Source organism: Trachypithecus francoisi, unplaced genomic scaffold (assembly GCF_009764315.1).
Source record: "Trachypithecus francoisi isolate TF-2019V2 unplaced genomic scaffold, Tfra_2.0 Lachesis_group3, whole genome shotgun sequence".
NCBI lineage: Eukaryota > Metazoa > Chordata > Mammalia > Primates > Cercopithecidae > Trachypithecus > Trachypithecus francoisi.
This window is the reverse complement of record NW_022681468.1, coordinates 40,107,717-40,123,928: the sequence shown is the minus strand read 5'-3', so window position 1 is coordinate 40,123,928 and position 16,212 is coordinate 40,107,717. Positions and strand designations below refer to the sequence as shown.

Here is a 16,212-nt window from a genome sequence, read left to right as displayed (position 1 = left end):
ATCTAGAGATGATTTAAAATACAGGCGTGTGCCATATAACAATCAACAGACTACATATACCACAGTGGTCTGGAAAGATGATAGTACTGTAGTTTCACTCTACCTTTTTTGTTTAGATACTTTTAGATAGACGGATGCTTACTATTATGTTACATTTGCCTACAGTATTCAGTGCAGTAATATGCTGTACAGGTCTGTGGCCCAGGAGCAGTAGGCCACACTATACAGCCTACGTGTGTGGTAGGCTGTACCACTCAGGTTGGTGTGAGTATACTCAGATGTTCACACCATGATGAAATCACCTAAGAAGGCGTCTCTCAGAATGTATCCCTGTAGTTAAGCTACTCGTGATTATATGGGAGGGTTATATAGGTTTTGTGCAAATACTCCAGCATTTTACATCAAGGACTTGAGCATCCACAGATTTTGGTATCCTGGGAGATCCTGGAACCAATCCTCCATGGATATTGAGGGATGATGGTATATCACAGGCAAATCTTTATTTAATGATCTTAGCAATTTCTTGTATATTTTTCTATCCCATTCAGCTTATAGGCATGACTGAGAAATACAGTCTGTGTTTCATTTAGGCTGGTGCTTTATTTTAGCTGCGTGAGTGTTGGGAATGGAAAAAGAATTATGATGATTCTGGGACAACTTTCTTATTCCTCCCAAGTCAGATTCTCATGGTGACGTCAGTCTGTTTTTTGAAGTATTGTAACCTTTTAAACAGATCATCCCTCAAATTCATGTTCAAAAGCAAATATCAAAGCATGTTCTAAAACCAGATGTAAATTAATTTTAGATTGGCTGCCATTTTAGATGATTCATATCACTGCTCCCCTCATCATCACAGATAATTCTTACATGCTTCTCAAAGGGACTAGGAGCTCTACCTCAATGGGTGTTTCAGAAACAAATGACTCATTTTTGAAGTTTCCCAGGGAGATTTTTATGTATCTTGAAATCTCAACAAAAACATGTCTCACTACAAAGATTAGGAATGCCAAGGAAGGTGAATCCCAATCCTGTTAACCAGACCCTCCCTCATTACTATACCTTGTATACAGGAGCTCTCCCATGAGACCACATTGTGACCACAACCGTTGCCTGAAGCACTCAGCAAGTCAGTACACCAAGGGGTTGACTGGGCGTGGTGGCTCATGCCTGTAATCCCAGCACTTTGGGAGGCCGAGGTGGGTGGATCACCTGAGGTCAGGAGTTCGAGACCAGCCTGGCCAACATGGTGAAAGCCTGCCTCTACTAAAAATACAAAAATTAGCTGGGCGGGGTGGTGGGCACCTGTTATTAGCTACTTGGGAGGCTGAGGCAGGACAATCTCTTGAAACCGAGAGGTGGAGGTTGCCGTGAGCCAAGATTGCGCCATTGTACTCCAGCCTGGGTGACAGAGACTCCGTCTCAAAAAAAAAAAAAAAAAAAAGATAGGGGTTGCAGCAGAGGAGGAGGTTTAGTCATAGGGTCACCTCATGAGGAGATGGGAAGAATCCTCAAACTCTCCTTTGAGTGATTTGGGGTTAGGGCTTTTAAGGGTTTTGGAGTGGGCTGAAGTGTGGAGTGTGGAGTTTGTTGATTGGTTGAAAAACATAGGGTGAAGTCATTGACAGGGAGATAAGGAAGCTGTATTCACAGGCAGATTCTGTTCCTCTGTGGGGGTTTTCAAACTGAAGTCTGAAAAACATCTTAGATGATCCTTAAACAAAAGTCTTATGATTCTAATGTCAGAGATCCTGGCTCTATAGGAATGATGGGATACAAATGGTCAGACTTTTAGTAACCCGGAAGTGGGCTGAAGTGCAGCCTGATTCATGCTTAATTGTAACTGTATTTCTGTCCAGAACCCAGCCTGCAATTTTTGTCAACCATGTGGGTTGGTTTTAGCATTGTGGTGTGGTCTTCAGAAGAGAAAGATCTGATTTCTTTTGTGACCTGACTTTCTGAGATCCTTCATTTCATGGGACTGTGGAGTCCTGTGCATGACGTAGGACCAGAATTTGCTATTTGTTTTGGTGTTACAACAATTGATGTTATAAATCTCCCAGATGATTTTAATATTTTAACTGTTCAGTTTTACAATAAGAAGCATGACTGTTGGCAGAAACTCATTATGTATTTGAGAGTGGCGAGTTAATGAACATCCAAACAACTTCGTAGAGCAGGAAGAATACATATTTGAAGTGGAGGGGAGAAAAAAAATCATTTTCCCTCTACCCTTCTAATTTCTGGGCTGGAACCTCTATAACAAAACAACAGGGTAACAAAAGAAAAACAAGCAGAAGTTTGTTAACATGTATACTTCATGTATACATAGGAGATACCCAGGGGAAAATGAGTAATTCTGAAAGAGGTGATCTAGAACTCCAGCTTATATAGCATTTTCAACTAAAAACAGAGAAGTTTGTGGGGGAAGCCAGTTACGGGGAGGTGAACAGGACGAGTATGGTAAGTAAGAGTAAGGTTTATTATGCAGATTTCAGTAGGTGCCTTCTCCATTGATAATAGTTTCCTCTGATTTAGTCATCCTTCTCTTTTGGTACAGAGAGGGAAACACTCTCACAAATGGAGATTTCCTTTATAGATGTCAATTTCCCTCACAGACTGGTATACTCTGTTTTCAGAGCTTCTCCTGTAGCTGCAGTTTCTCAAAATAATCCTTATGCCGTTGAGGCATATTTTGGGGTGGCATATGGTCTCTTACACAAGCAAGAGACATCTGTCTTCATCTGCTCCCAGAGTAACTAGTGCCAGGGAACCAAACACCAAAACTGCCATTAGTTTGGATATTGTGGATTCGGTTTCTGGAAAAGTCCATTGTGATGCCAACATGATACAGGGGATTCCCTCTCGCCTTGTCCTAAGCCTGTCATCCTGCAGAACCCCTGTCTTAACAGTACTGTGAAGTTTCAAACCATAACAACCAACCCTTGCCAATAGGCATTTGTGGCAATAGGAAGAAAAAGCTGATGGAAGTCTCATCTGTATTTGTTTTCTCTCTCCTATCTCCTACATCCTTTCCAGGCAAAAGTAGAAGAAAAGATCCAAGAGGTCTTCAGTTCTTACAAGTTCAACCACCTTGTACCAAGGTAAGCTGTGGTTAGGAGTTTGAGGGGATCTGGGAAAGCACCATCCTGCGGAAGCCTTTCTTCTTTCCTCCTTAAGCGAATCTAACCACGGGGAGCATCTGCTGCACCAATGGTGTTTCTTGTCCTTGTGGCTACCTGGATATGCTATGACCCCCTCTCCTCCCTCTGATAGAATACTGTTTAGAACGATTCTCCACTCGAGCTGAGTTGCCAGGTGTTACATGGGGTCTGGATTCTGAGGTCTGAAGATGGAGAGAGGAATTCCAGATTTTTGTTTAGTGGTGGCCTGCTGCTCTGGTCTTCAGATGAGAACTCTCAGGTTTTTCTTTTTCTTTCTTTTTCTTTTTTTTTGAGACAGAGTTTCACTCTTGTTGCCCAGGCTGGGGTGCAGTGGCATGATCTCGACTCCCTGGAACCTCCGCCTCCTAGATTCAAGAGATTCTCCTGCCTCAGCTTCTCAAGAAGCTGGGATTATAGGCGCCCACCACCACACTTGGCTAATTTTTGTATTTTTAGTAGAGACAGGGTTTCACCGTGTTGGCCAGTCTGGTCTTAAACTCCTGACTTCAGGTGATATACCCGCCTCAGCCTCCCAAAGTGCTGGGATTACAGGCATGAGCCACCATGCCTGGCCCAGATTTTTCTTTTTCATATTGCGCTTTGAAACACCTTTAGAGTTCAGGGAGATGGCAAAGGATGGATTTCTTTGATGTAGATTATTATTTGACTGGAAAAACATGGGAAGTTTGAGTTTCTCCATGTTTGCTCCCTGTTAGTAATTGTGTAGCATATGCCAAGGATGAAATTTCAAACAAGACATAGAAAGTCTTTTGTTTTCGGCCGGGCGCAGTGGCTCAAGCCTGTAATCCCAGCACTTTGGGAGGCCGAGACGGGCGGATCACGAGGTCAGGAGATCGAGACCATCCTGGCTAACACGGTGAAACCCCGTCTCTACTAAAAAAAAAATACAAAAAATTAGCCGGGCAAGATGGCGGGCACCTGTAGTCCCAGCTACTCGGGAGGCTGAGGCGAGAGAATGGCGTAAACCCGGGAGGCGGAGCTTGCAGTGAGCTGAGATCCGGCCACTGCACTCCAGCCTGGGCGACAGAGCGAGACTCCGTCTCAACAAAAAAAAAAAAAAAAAAAAAAAAAAAAAAAAAAAAAGAATGTCTTTTGTTTTCCTTGGAGCTTAGCAAGTTGAAGTCTTCTGAGTCCTGTGAGGTCAGGTATTTTGAAAAGGGAATTATAGGAAGAAATTTATTATTTAATTTGAACCTTTATTTTCTCTTCCAGTGTTTTGTAATATGTCACACTAGAATTTCATAAGGTTATTTCATTCTCGTATTAGTACTTCTCATGCAGTCACAGATTCTTTCTTTAAAACCATTATTTGTTACATTTCCAGCCATCAGAATTGATCAGTAGCCTAAAACTGTGTGGTCACCATTTTATCTTAATGATGGAACTTCCTTCCTTCCTTCCTTCCTTCCTTCCTTTCTTTCCTTTCTTTCTTTCCTTCCTTTCTTTCTCTTCCTTTCTTTCTTTCTTTTTCTTTCTTTCTTTTCTTTCTTTCTTTCTTTTCTTCTCTCTCTCTCTCTCTCTCTCTCTTCTCTTTCTCACTCTCTTTCTCTCTTTCTTTCTCACTTTTTCCTTTCTGTCTGTCTTGTCATGTCCTGTCCTGTCCTGTCCTGTGCTGTCCTGCCCTGCCTTGCCCTGTCTTGCTCTGTTGCACAGGCTGGAGTGCAGTGCCCTGATCATAGCCCACAACACCCTTGAACTCCTGCGAATCCTTTCAGTGCAGCCTCCCCAGTAGTTGGGACTATAGGACTGCATCACCATGCCTAGCTTATTTTTGTTTTTATTTTTTGTAGAGATGGGAGTCTCACTGTGTTGCTCAGGCTTGTCTTGAACTCCTGGCCTCAAGCAGTCCTCCCAAAGTACTGAGATTACAGCTGTGAGCCACAGCAACTGGCCAAGAGAACACTTTTCCTTGACGTCTCTGAACAAAGTGTGGTTAGGCCACTGGCTGATTCACACTGGTTGGGAAGTCAGTCGCAGGTCTGAAGTTCAGCCTTTCCTCCTTCCTCATGTCTCTTGACTTCTTGAGATCTCCTAACAGACTCAATCCTAGCAAGTCAGTGTCTAGGTACTTCCGCTTACTAGAACGTTATAAATGGGTCCAACTTTGTTACCTTTGTGTCTTTTTTTTGGCCACCGTTTCCTTAAGAAACTTTTTCTGATTAGCCATGGCAGAAAACAGTTGGAAAAGGCAAGTGTTCATAGGGAAAGGCAGGTGGGAGGGTTAACTTCATCTTCGTTCCCTGGGGAAGGAAAGGAGGAAAAATAATCAGCTTAGTAGTATAGTCTTTCCCTTAACTGCTAAACCAAATCTCTGCATTAGCCCAATGCTCTGACCTCAATAAAATGAATTATTCCTCTTGTCATGAGACACAGCTAGAGATTAGCAAATGACACGTTTACTTAAACAGCTTGGGAGAACGAGCTCTCTTAAATATAACGGTATCCTTGGTAGTTCGCTGCCCCTAGGCACAAGCTGGTTCAAGCTTAGCTTCCCCAGAGGGGACAAGACTTCATCATGGTGAGGGTGTGGGTGATTGCTTTCAGAGGGCTTTGTTGTTGTAGTTGAAGCGATGACTCACCCGATTGGACTGAGTTACTGTCTACTGCCTGGGCTCTGGGAACCTGTTTCCCACGCGAACCTTTGATGATTTGACATTCCCTTTTCACTTACCATCAGGATAGAGCCCTTGGTCTCTTTCATTCGTTTTTGAAAGTTTGTTTTTCCTTAGCTCATGAGCTGAAGAAAGACTTTTATTCACACTGAGATACGAGAGGAAATGGGAGGTTATAGTCTGGGAGAAAGCAGTTGTTTTTTGGGAGTGATGGTAGATGATATTAAAGGAGTGAAATCCCCTGATTTGTAGATAGTAGGTCAGGTATGGGTGGGGAAAAAAATGTGTTCCTCCTGGGCTTGGATCCTTGTGGAAATAGAATATATCAGGGCTCTGGGTTAGTTTCAGGAATTTCACAATTACCCATTTTATCATTGTTGCCTATGAAATTGAGTGTTTTAAAGGATGATAATTCATATTGGAGATACTATACATTTTGACTGAATGGCTGAGTATATAAATCAACATATCAACATAAGGCTGAAGCCAAACATCACCATCATAGAATGAGCAAGGATATAAGAATAAATTAGAAAATTTATCAGAATTTTAAATCATTATCACAGTCTCAATATTTAACATCTTAATAGTCAGAATTTTAAAGTCTGACACTTTAATGCAGGAGGTAACCTTCACTGACTGTTAGCTAAAGTGCATGGTCGGCTGTTAGCAGTAAATCTAGATGGCAGGGCTTGTTTGTGTGTCTGAGGTCATGATGCTGATCAAGTGGGCCAGACTCACACACACGCCCAGGACCACAGACCACACACAGGTCCAGGGATGCCTGTGATGATGCTGAAGTCGGCATTTGCCTTTTCAGCGTTCCAGGGCCAAAGTTGAATAGCAGACTGGGCTGAAAGTCAAGGCTGTAGCTGAATGTCAGTACATTCTACAATTAACCCCTTCCCAGAAATTATTTTCTTCTCTAAAGTTGTGACTGTCTACCTGGAGTAAGGTAGTCAGTCCCAAGGAACTTTGTGACCATGCTTTTCATGGTTTTGTTTATTCATGTCCTGCTTTCCCATGAAAATTCATTTTTTCTTCCCTGTGGGTATTGCCATGGGTTCACACCCTTTTGAATGTATCCCCTTGGCTTTCATAAGAAACCTGAAATGCATAAACTACACAGATACCTCTCTCACATGTAATTTTACATTTGTTTTCTCCTGGGCACAGGAGCCTGGTGCTCCTCAGAAGTGAGAAATATTGATAATGTCCCTGTGCTAACAGAGCCCTGGAGGTTAAGTGCTGACAATGGCTCTGAAGCCAGAATACTCCGAGTTAAAGTTCTCAAGGCAGGTCTCTCACAGGCACCTGCTTAGCTCCCGGGTTTTCTGCCATTCCTGTATGTGATAGAATTTTAGAATTTCCCAGATCCTGAGCAGGTAGAGGATGTATTCTCTTCTTACTATTGTTCTTTCCAAGGTCTTACAAATAAATTCACCTTTCCTCAATTGCTTTATTACTTACATGCCAGGTGCTTATTTTTTGACTAGAGAGGCCCCTGGCTTTAGTGATTTTAGAAAGTCCCCAGGAACCAACAATGGACTGAATCTCCTGTCCTCTCATCTGTCACAATCAAATAATGCATGTTTCCCAGGATGGCCCAGGTTTGTGGGGAGGAAGTGGCTTTGCTCTCATTCCATTCTGCTGCCTTTATGTGATCCTTTCAGCATCAGTATCTAGAGAGTCTCCAAAGGACAGGACACTCTGCTGGGCTCAGGGAAGCCAGCATGAGCAAGGCCTGCCCCTGCTGGGCTCTTGGTCTAGTGGGGGAGGTGGATATTAAACAAATGAACACAAATACACAGTTACCAATGGGATAGTTTGAGAGAGAGAATCACTGGGAGAATCTAATTTGGATTGGGAAGTTGGGGAAGGCTTCTTAGAGAAAGTGACATTTAAGCTGAATCTGTAGGTGGAGTAGGGGTGGCTAACTTAAAGGATGGGGAGAGTGTTCCAGGCAGAGGGAACAGCATGTGGCAAAGCCAGGAACGGAGCTCAAAGAAGGCAGCATGACCAGAGCTCAGGGGTGGAGATGAGGTTGGAGAGTAGTGTGGGTGGAGGCACATTGCGAAGAGTCTGGAAGCCTGGTGGGCTCACCCCTCATAAGAAGTACTATTTACATCATTACCCAGTACACACAGATGTGCAAGTTCCTTTTCAGACAGTGGAAACCTGACTTCCTGTAGCCTTAATAGATTTACCCACTTGCTCTCCTGTCACCCTCTGCACAATGACATGGGGGCCCTCCTCATCTACTTGAGCTGACACCCTGCATCCAACCCTGCACCCCCTCAAGTCCTGCGTGAAGCCTGTCTTATTCTGCTCCATGTAATTGAATGGTTTTGGGGCTGAATTGTTCAGGTAAAAATAGGAAGAGCTCTATCTTTTCTTAACTTCCTACACAGAAAAGATTTTTGGATAGAGGTGAGTTGAGAATTAAGGACCAGAGAGGGTATTAGCTTGAGCTGCCATAACACAGTATCACAGATGGGGCACAGTAAACCAGAGAGATTTATTTTCTCACAGTTCTGGAGGCCAGAAGTGTAAGACCAAGGTGTCAGCAGGCTTGGTTTCTCCTGAGGCTGCTGACTGGCTTCACCAACATGTTACACTTCTTAATTTCACTGGCCCTTCGCTAACTGCCTTATAATCCTTTTATTCGTCTCATGTAGATTCCCTAACATACCCACCACTGTGGCCATTCCACAGCTCTCCCACCATCTTGACTCCTAGTTCCTGAGAAAATCGAGGTTGACCCATCTGAATTTCCTGTTTCCTCCTTCCCACATCAGAGTCCTGTATTTCGCTAGCTTCGAACCCATCGTTTCTTGCTCCAAGAATGTAGAATCCTTCCTTCTTCCAGGCTCACCTCTCCTACTATACTCTCATCCCAGCCCTTCTCCGTCCTCTTTACAGACCTTCCCTGATGGATTTCCTCTGGGCTTTTGCATTTTTAGTGTGGAATTTCTCTGCTTACTGCCTTGTACTTTTGATCCAGCTGAACTAAACTAACTTAAATGTGTCATGATGTTTTCTTCATTTTGCCTGTTTAACTCATGTCTTTCCAGCCTTAGCCTCAATGCTGTTCCCTTTGGAAAGAGTTTTGTGACTCTCCATCTCTTCTCGTAGCTGATCACAGCGTTTATTGGACAGGGCTCTGCTCGTCATTTTCACATCTGTGTCCACCTGTGGATTGTCGCTCTAGGGGACAGAGCAGCCTCTACCCCAGTGCTGGACACCCTGCCCAGACAGATGAGTGCTCCCTGCATCCTAAGTGGACTTTCCTGAAAGAGAAACTGAGTCTAGCCTTCTCTTGTTTACAGTTTGCCTTCACCTCTGCTGCGAATGCTCTTGGAGGTCTCCAGCCCTTCTATGGTTTGTTGTCTTTTCCCTCAGTCTGGCTGCAGCGTCTGCCACTGTTAAACACCTTCCTGAAATTCTGTCCTCCCTGATGGCCTGTGACATGACACTTGCTTTGCTCTTCCCCAGCATATGTAAACTCTGCTGTTTCTCTCCTTCACTGGCTCTTCATTCTCCTCTAAACCCTTAGAGATGGGTCTTCCCACAGTTTTGTTTTCAAACTTTTATCTCTGCCCTCTCATCTTCTGTGGCTTCACCTGTCACTTCCATGCAGATAAATGCTTCCCAGTGTGTGTGTGTAACCTGGATCCCTCTCCTGAGCCCCACGTGTGTGTCCAGCAGCCTGATTGACATCCTCACCTGAATGCACTTCCAGCATCCTAAAACCCACATATCCGAAAGTCAGCTGACCATGGGTCACACGCTAGTTTGGGCCCTAAGTAGCCCCAACTGTGTCAGCTCCTCAGCGCTTCTAACCCTGTCTCCCCACCCCATCTGTCTGCCCACTGCAGTGTTTTCAGTTACTTCAGTTTTTAAACACATACTCAGTACCTACTGTTTTTCTAAAGCGCAGTTCTGATCACTTCTTTTCTCATCTCAAATACCTTCAGGACTTCCCTTTGCCTAGTAAATTGAGTAGAAATGCCTCAGTCAGCATCTCAGATTCTTGTTTAAAAAAAAGAAGGGTCCCAGCTGCTTTTCTCCCATTCCTCTTTCATCCCTGGATTGAGGCCAGAGTCTCCCACCTGTCACTCCTCTTGTGCGCTTTATACCTGTGCTGCATAATAGTCATTAGCTACCTGCAGCTATTTAAAGTTGAATTAAAATGTTCTCGTTCTGCCAGGGCCGCTCATCGCACATTCCTCCTTTTTCACACAAACTTTCCTGATCATTCCTTTCTTCATGAGATGTCCCCTCTCTTTTGAGCCTCAGTAGTATTTTATGTTTTTCCCATACAAAACCTACCCATTCTTTCCTTGTAGCCATTGATATACTTACCTCGTTTCTGAATTGGAAGTTTTTGAGGTAAAGACTACATGAAGGGTCGGGTGCGGTGGCTCACGCCTGTAATCCCAGCACTTTGGGAGACCGAGGCAGGTGGATCACCTGAGGTCAGGAATTCGAGACCAGCCTGGCCAACATGGCAAAATCCTGTCTCTACTAAAAATTCAAACATTAGCTGGGCATGGTGGCATATGCCTATAGTCCCAGCTACTCAGGAGGCTGGGGCAGGAGAATCGCTTGAACTTGGGAGGTGGAGGTTGCAGTGAGCTGAAATCACACCACTGCACTCCAGCCTGGGTGACAGAGCAAGACTCTGTCTCAGGAAAAAAAAAAAAAAAAGACTACATGAAGGCTCTTATTCTGAGCCAAGTACAGTGGGAGTTTGATAACAATTGTGGAATTGACTACCTAGCAAAGGGAATGGTTCTGTTTCCTTTGTTTTTGTAATCCGCAAGTGCAGGGAACATCTTGACAATCTGTGCTTTTTCCTTCCTTCTCTAGTCACACAGGCTCCTTCTGCCAGACCAAGAAAGAAGTGCAGCCTCCATGCTTTGCCTGGCCTGTGCAGGTGGCCATGGGCAGCACATTCCATCTTAAAGCCAGTATTGTTGACTTCAGAGCCAAGGACAGCGACTGGCTGCAGCACACTGTCCTCTGGCCAGGGCTGTGGGTCACAGGTGGGAGGTGGGATTTCAGGGAGGGAATAATAGATGGATAACTGAGAGGCAGGCAGGGTACAAACTATAGACCTTGAAGAAGTCATTCCAGAAGGGGTGACTGAAATGACAGCGGCTGAGGCAGGGAAGTGGCGAGACTCAGATTTAAATTGCTTACAGGATGGGGAGCCACAAAGATACCTGTTCTTAGATGCTGGAGGAAGTTTCTGGGTGGACTGTCAGCCATGCCTGGCTGCGTGTGCGCATTGTGGCTTTTCTGTTAGCCCAAAGTCACTGCCTTTAGGAGACCAAAATCTCACTCAGAATGTCAGCTGGCATGGTTTTCAGATGCTTTAGAGACATTCAGACAAGAGCTTCTTTTCTCTGGTTTAGTTGCTCTTTGGAACCAGAGAAGTTGCTGGTTATCTAATCAGTGACTGCAGAGGGACGTCCTGAAGCTGAGCGTGTACCTGTGTGTGTGTATGTGCGTACACGTGCGTGTGGTGGAAGCATAAGCTATTAGAATGGGCTTATAAGCTGTTTGTCTTTCCAGGCTTATTTTGCAGAGGGAGAAGCACTTCCATTATCTGAAAAGAGGCCTTCGACAACTGACAGACGCCTACGAGGTAAACACATTACCCAGGAACTCTTGCTGTCAAATTGTCCGCCAAGTCTTCCTCCTTTTTCTATTTAAACATAAAAGACTGTTGGGGCTGACTTGTTGCAGAGTCACTCTTTGTTCTCTGTGGCTCTGGCAGGAGGTAGAGTGCTGTCACAGAGCTGGGACTCCAGTCCTGAAAGGGCAGAACCCAGTTTCTTCCAGAGTGAGTGGAGCACCCTAGATAGGGTGGGGCTTTCTTCTGTTACTAGATGATGAGTGAGGGGTTTGCGTGCTTTATCTAGACCCCCTTGACAGCTGGCTAAAAGCCAGTTACCTGTTCACCCTTAACCCTTTGCCCTATAAGCTGATCTAATTTCTTGCTCATTTATTGAGGGGTATTGTCCAAACCTGTTAAGTCTGTATCATGATGGTTACAAATTTTCCAACTTCACCACTTCTTGTAGTACATTACTTTTCATATCTTCATTAAAGAGACAAAAACCCTTTCTTATAATAAGATCTAATTTCTATACTGACTAGAGAACCAGTATAGAGAGTGGCCCTTGCAATTTAACACTTACTATTTAAGAGTAGATCGTAAATATTTCCCAGAGCAACCTCAGGGCTGGGTGGTGGTGGAGAGGGACAGATGTTGGATGGATTGAGTGGCAGGCAAAGGGTGGGTGTGAACAGGAAGGCTCCAGTCTTTCTGCCCTGCTTAACCCAGAGCAGCGTCTCTGTTTTTAATCTGCTTTTTATTTGGGTTCCACATTTGATTATTTGTGGCAATGATTTGCCAACGCAAATGCCTGTGGGGCCCAGGCAGGCAGCATAAATCAGTGAAGTGGGCTGCATGGAGACTGAGGCTAACTGGAGGCCCCGTGCCTTTACTCCATTCCTGCCCATTGCTGCCATCCAGGAATGCAAAACCAGGGTTGCCTGATCATCTTTTTTTTCCCCCCTAAATGAAGCTGGAAATCCACGTTTTCGTGTGACTCTCCTGACAAATGTTGCAGCTACTTCCAATTAAACAATACACATCCATGGGCTAGATTTGGCCTGTGGGCTATCAGTTTTCAATCCTTTTTTTTTTTTTTGAGACGGAGTCTCGCTCTGTCCCCCAGGCTGGAGTGCAGTGGCCGGATCTCAGCTCACTGCAAGCTCTGCCTCCCGGGTTCACGCCATTCTCCTGCCTCAGCCTCCTGAGTAGCTGGGACTGCAGGCACCCGCCACCGCGCCCGGCTAATTTTTGTATTTTTTTAGTAGAGACGGGGTTTCACTGTGTTAGCCAGGATGGTCTCGATCTCCTGACCTCGTGATCTGCCCGTCTTGGCCTCCCAAAGTGCTGGGATTACAGGCTTGAGCCACCGCGCCCGGCCCAGTTTTCAATCCTTAACTCAAGTCCTCAGTAGTTATGATACAGTTGGTACCAATATCAGCTAACAATTTATTGAACAGTGTGCTGAAAGCTTACCATGCATTCTCTCATTATTTATTTATGAGATGGAATCTTGCTGTATTTCCCAGGCTGGAGTGCAGTGGCATGATCTTGGCTCACTGCAACCTCCACCTCAGGTTCAAACACTTCTCCTGCCTCAGCCTCCTGAGTGACCAGGATTACAGGTGTGCACCATCACACCTAGCTAATTTTTGTATTTTTAGTAGAGATGGGGTTTCACCATGTTGGCCAGGCTGGTCTCGATCTCCTGACTTCAAGTGATCCACCTGCCTCAGCCTCCCGAGGCTCTGAGGTTACAGGCGTGAGCTACTGCGCCCGGCTGCATTCTCTTATTTAAATCTTATAACTGTGTGAGGTAGATCAATCTTTTGTTTTTTGCAGATAATGAAATGGGCATAGCAAAATTAAGTCATTTGCTCAATGGCACATAGCTAGTAAGGTGAAGAGCTGGGATTCAAACTTAGGCTGCATCCCTGGCAGTGTCTTCAGTAGCCCAACAGCCTGCCTTCCAGGTGGCGGGTTAGCCACAGCTTGGGATATCAGCACAGTTTTGAAGAGGGCAGCTTGGGCCAATGGAAAGAACACTAGATTGAGTCTAAAAACCTAGGTTCTTGTCTCAGCTCTGACATTTCCTATTTTTATAATCTGAAAAAGGTTAATCTCTGGACCTCATTTATATATTTTAATTTATAAAACTGGGGCAGTACTCCTGTCTACCCTGCCTAGCCTTGAATGCTCAATCATCATTTGTGGTTTAATTATGATCAAGAGCTGTCTGCATGTCACCTTTGGAAGCCTTTCCTAGCTCCCCAGGCAGAATTAGTCTCTTCCATGCGCTCCCTCAAAACTCTATTTTTGCCCATTGTAGCATTTCTCCAGGTATATGTACACGTGTTGGTTCCAGAAAGACATGAGGTAACTTATATGTCTGTCCGGTGCTCTCTTCCCCTACAGGTAACCACAGGCATTCTATATCCCAAGCATCTCAAGAACAGAAACCAGGTCGGGCATGGTGGCTCATGCCTGTAATCTCAGCACTTTGGGAGGCTCAGGCAGTTGAATTGCTTCAGCCCAGGAGTTCAAGACCAGCCTGGGCAACATAGTGGGACCCTGTCTCTGTAAAAACTTAAAAAATTAGCCAGGCATGGTGGTGTGCGCCCCTAGTCCCAGGTACTTAGGAGGCTGAGGCAGGAGGATTGCTTGAGCCCGGGAGGTTGAGGCTGCAGTGAGCTGAGATCATACCATTGCACTCTAGCCTGGGTGACAGAGCGAGACCCTGTCTCAAAAAAATAAAGAGTAGAAGCCAAATTTTATTATCATGCCCCCAGTGTCTAATACAGTGCTTGGCACAAGTAGATACTATCAAATATTTGTTGAATCAGTGGTTGAATTAAGCCAGAAAATCTCTTCAGAGAGTCTATATCTCCTTGGTTCTACTCTGAGAAAATAACAGCCCCTAACCTCCTGGCCTGTAGGAAGTCCTCTGCTCAGCCTTCCTTAGATGCTTGCCAGGGAGGGATCCACTGGGTTCAGGGCCACCTTTTCTTTTTAATCCTGTTGTCTCTTTTTTCTTTTCTTTCCTTCTTTTTTTTTTTTGAGACGGAGTCTCGCTCTGTCACCCAGGGTGGAGTGCAGTGGTGCGATCTTGGCTCACTGCAACCTCTGCCTCCTGGGTTCAGGTGGTTCTCTTGCCTCAGCCTCCCAAGTAGCTGGGATTACAGGCGCACATCACCATGCCCGGCTAATTTTTGTATTTTTAATAGAGACAGGGTTTCGCCATGTTGGCCAGGCTGGTCTTGAACTCCTGACCTTAAATGATCCACCCACCTTGGCCTCCCAAAGTGCTGGAATTGCAGGCATGAACCACCGCGCCTGGCCCTGTTGTCTTTTTTTTTTTTTTTTTTTTTTAACAGATGGTCATTTCAGCTCCTGGCTAAGACCACAGAGCAAAGTGTCCTTTATTCATTGATTGTTGTTTGAGCAAGGGTGCCCTCCTCCCCCTTGCCAGGCTGCTGGGAGTGAGACAGATAACGGCCTTGGCAGCAGTGTCTTGGAGTGATTGTGAATAAGGGATGTTTTCTCTTCTGTCTCTCTCCCAGTGTCTGGATGCCAGCCGCCCATGGCTCTGCTATTGGATCCTGCACAGCTTGGAACTGCTAGATGAACCCATCCCCCAGATAGTGGCTACAGAGTGAGTCTGGCTTTGGGAAATCTGGGGTGTTCATTGAAATTGTATTTTGAGTTTGGGGTTTTGTTTTGTTTCTGTTTTATTTGTTTGGAATGGAAAAAAACAGAGTGCCACAAAGAAATCCTTGCCCTTCGCATGACCTCCGGCAACTTCCTGAAACTCCTCCACTTTAGAAACCTAATGTAAGCTGGTGGGTAGAACAAGACTTTGAACTTCCAAGAGAAGGATTCTGGTTTCTTCTGTGGTCTTTTCTTTTGACTCTTGACTCTGGTCTTTGAGAAAAGTCTTAATCATCAACTCTGAGAGACATGATTTTGCCAGAAAGTACAGTATGCATTTGAACAGCTTCTGTGGGGAAGCATGTGCCAGTCCAGTGAACAAAAATGCCTTTGCCTTTCCTACGCACCTCTGTAGAAGTACCTCCCTGCTCCCGGTACTTGGAGGGACCGTGCAGCTCTTGATAGGACTAGATGTGTTACTGGCGTTGCATACAAATGCCGTGACTCTCAGTTTTCCTACACCTGATTGATGATTAGAGATCCAAGCAACTGAGCTTCTTCCCAAGATCCTTGTACAGATGGCATTCTTGATCTGGCACCTTATTCCCAGACACTCATCACCATTTATATATTAAAGAAGAAAAGACTGATCATGACTCCAGTCCTAGGGATACCTGGAATAAGAAAGGGCAGCCAAGAATTGGATCTAAGATCCGCTGAGAGGCAGCATGAGCTCTAGGCAGCATCTCGAATTTCTCAGCTTCCTCTGGTGCTCCTGAGGGCGAGGCATCTGGGATGAGAGACTTTGAGCCAGGTTCATTTCTCCACAGCACAAGGAGGCAGCTGTGCTGGGACACACAGAGGCTAGCCGGGGCCCCTCTCTGGTCACAGAGCCCCTGCCTTGGTCACATTGTCAGGTCAGAAGAACAGAACTGGACATTGTCTCATTCATTCTGTCTTAACAATAACCTCTCATTCTTGCCTTCCTGGGCAGGGTGTCTTGTGATGAATGTGGATGGGGAAGATAATAAAGAATTAGGCCATTAACCCTTGTGGTACGTAGGATGCTTTCTGAGGGAGAGGCAAGTGCATTGTTTTGATCATCAGGATGCCACTGCAAGCCTGGCTGCTTCCAGCACTGGAA

At 45.1% G+C, this 16,212-nt stretch overlaps 1 protein-coding gene across 2 annotated transcripts in view; it reads left to right on the top strand.

The window, feature by feature from the left end:
- The window catches only part of FNTB (farnesyltransferase, CAAX box, beta), a 77,510-nt gene that overhangs the window by 15,778 nt on the left and 45,520 nt on the right, over positions 1-16,212 (top strand). For both annotated transcript variants that reach the window (XM_033187715.1, XM_033187716.1), the window contains exons 2-4: positions 3,037-3,101; positions 11,375-11,447; positions 14,981-15,072. In XM_033187715.1, the coding sequence (XP_033043606.1) occupies positions 3,037-3,101; positions 11,375-11,447; positions 14,981-15,072 (230 nt within the window). The remainder of the gene's footprint in view (positions 1-3,036; positions 3,102-11,374; positions 11,448-14,980; positions 15,073-16,212) is intronic.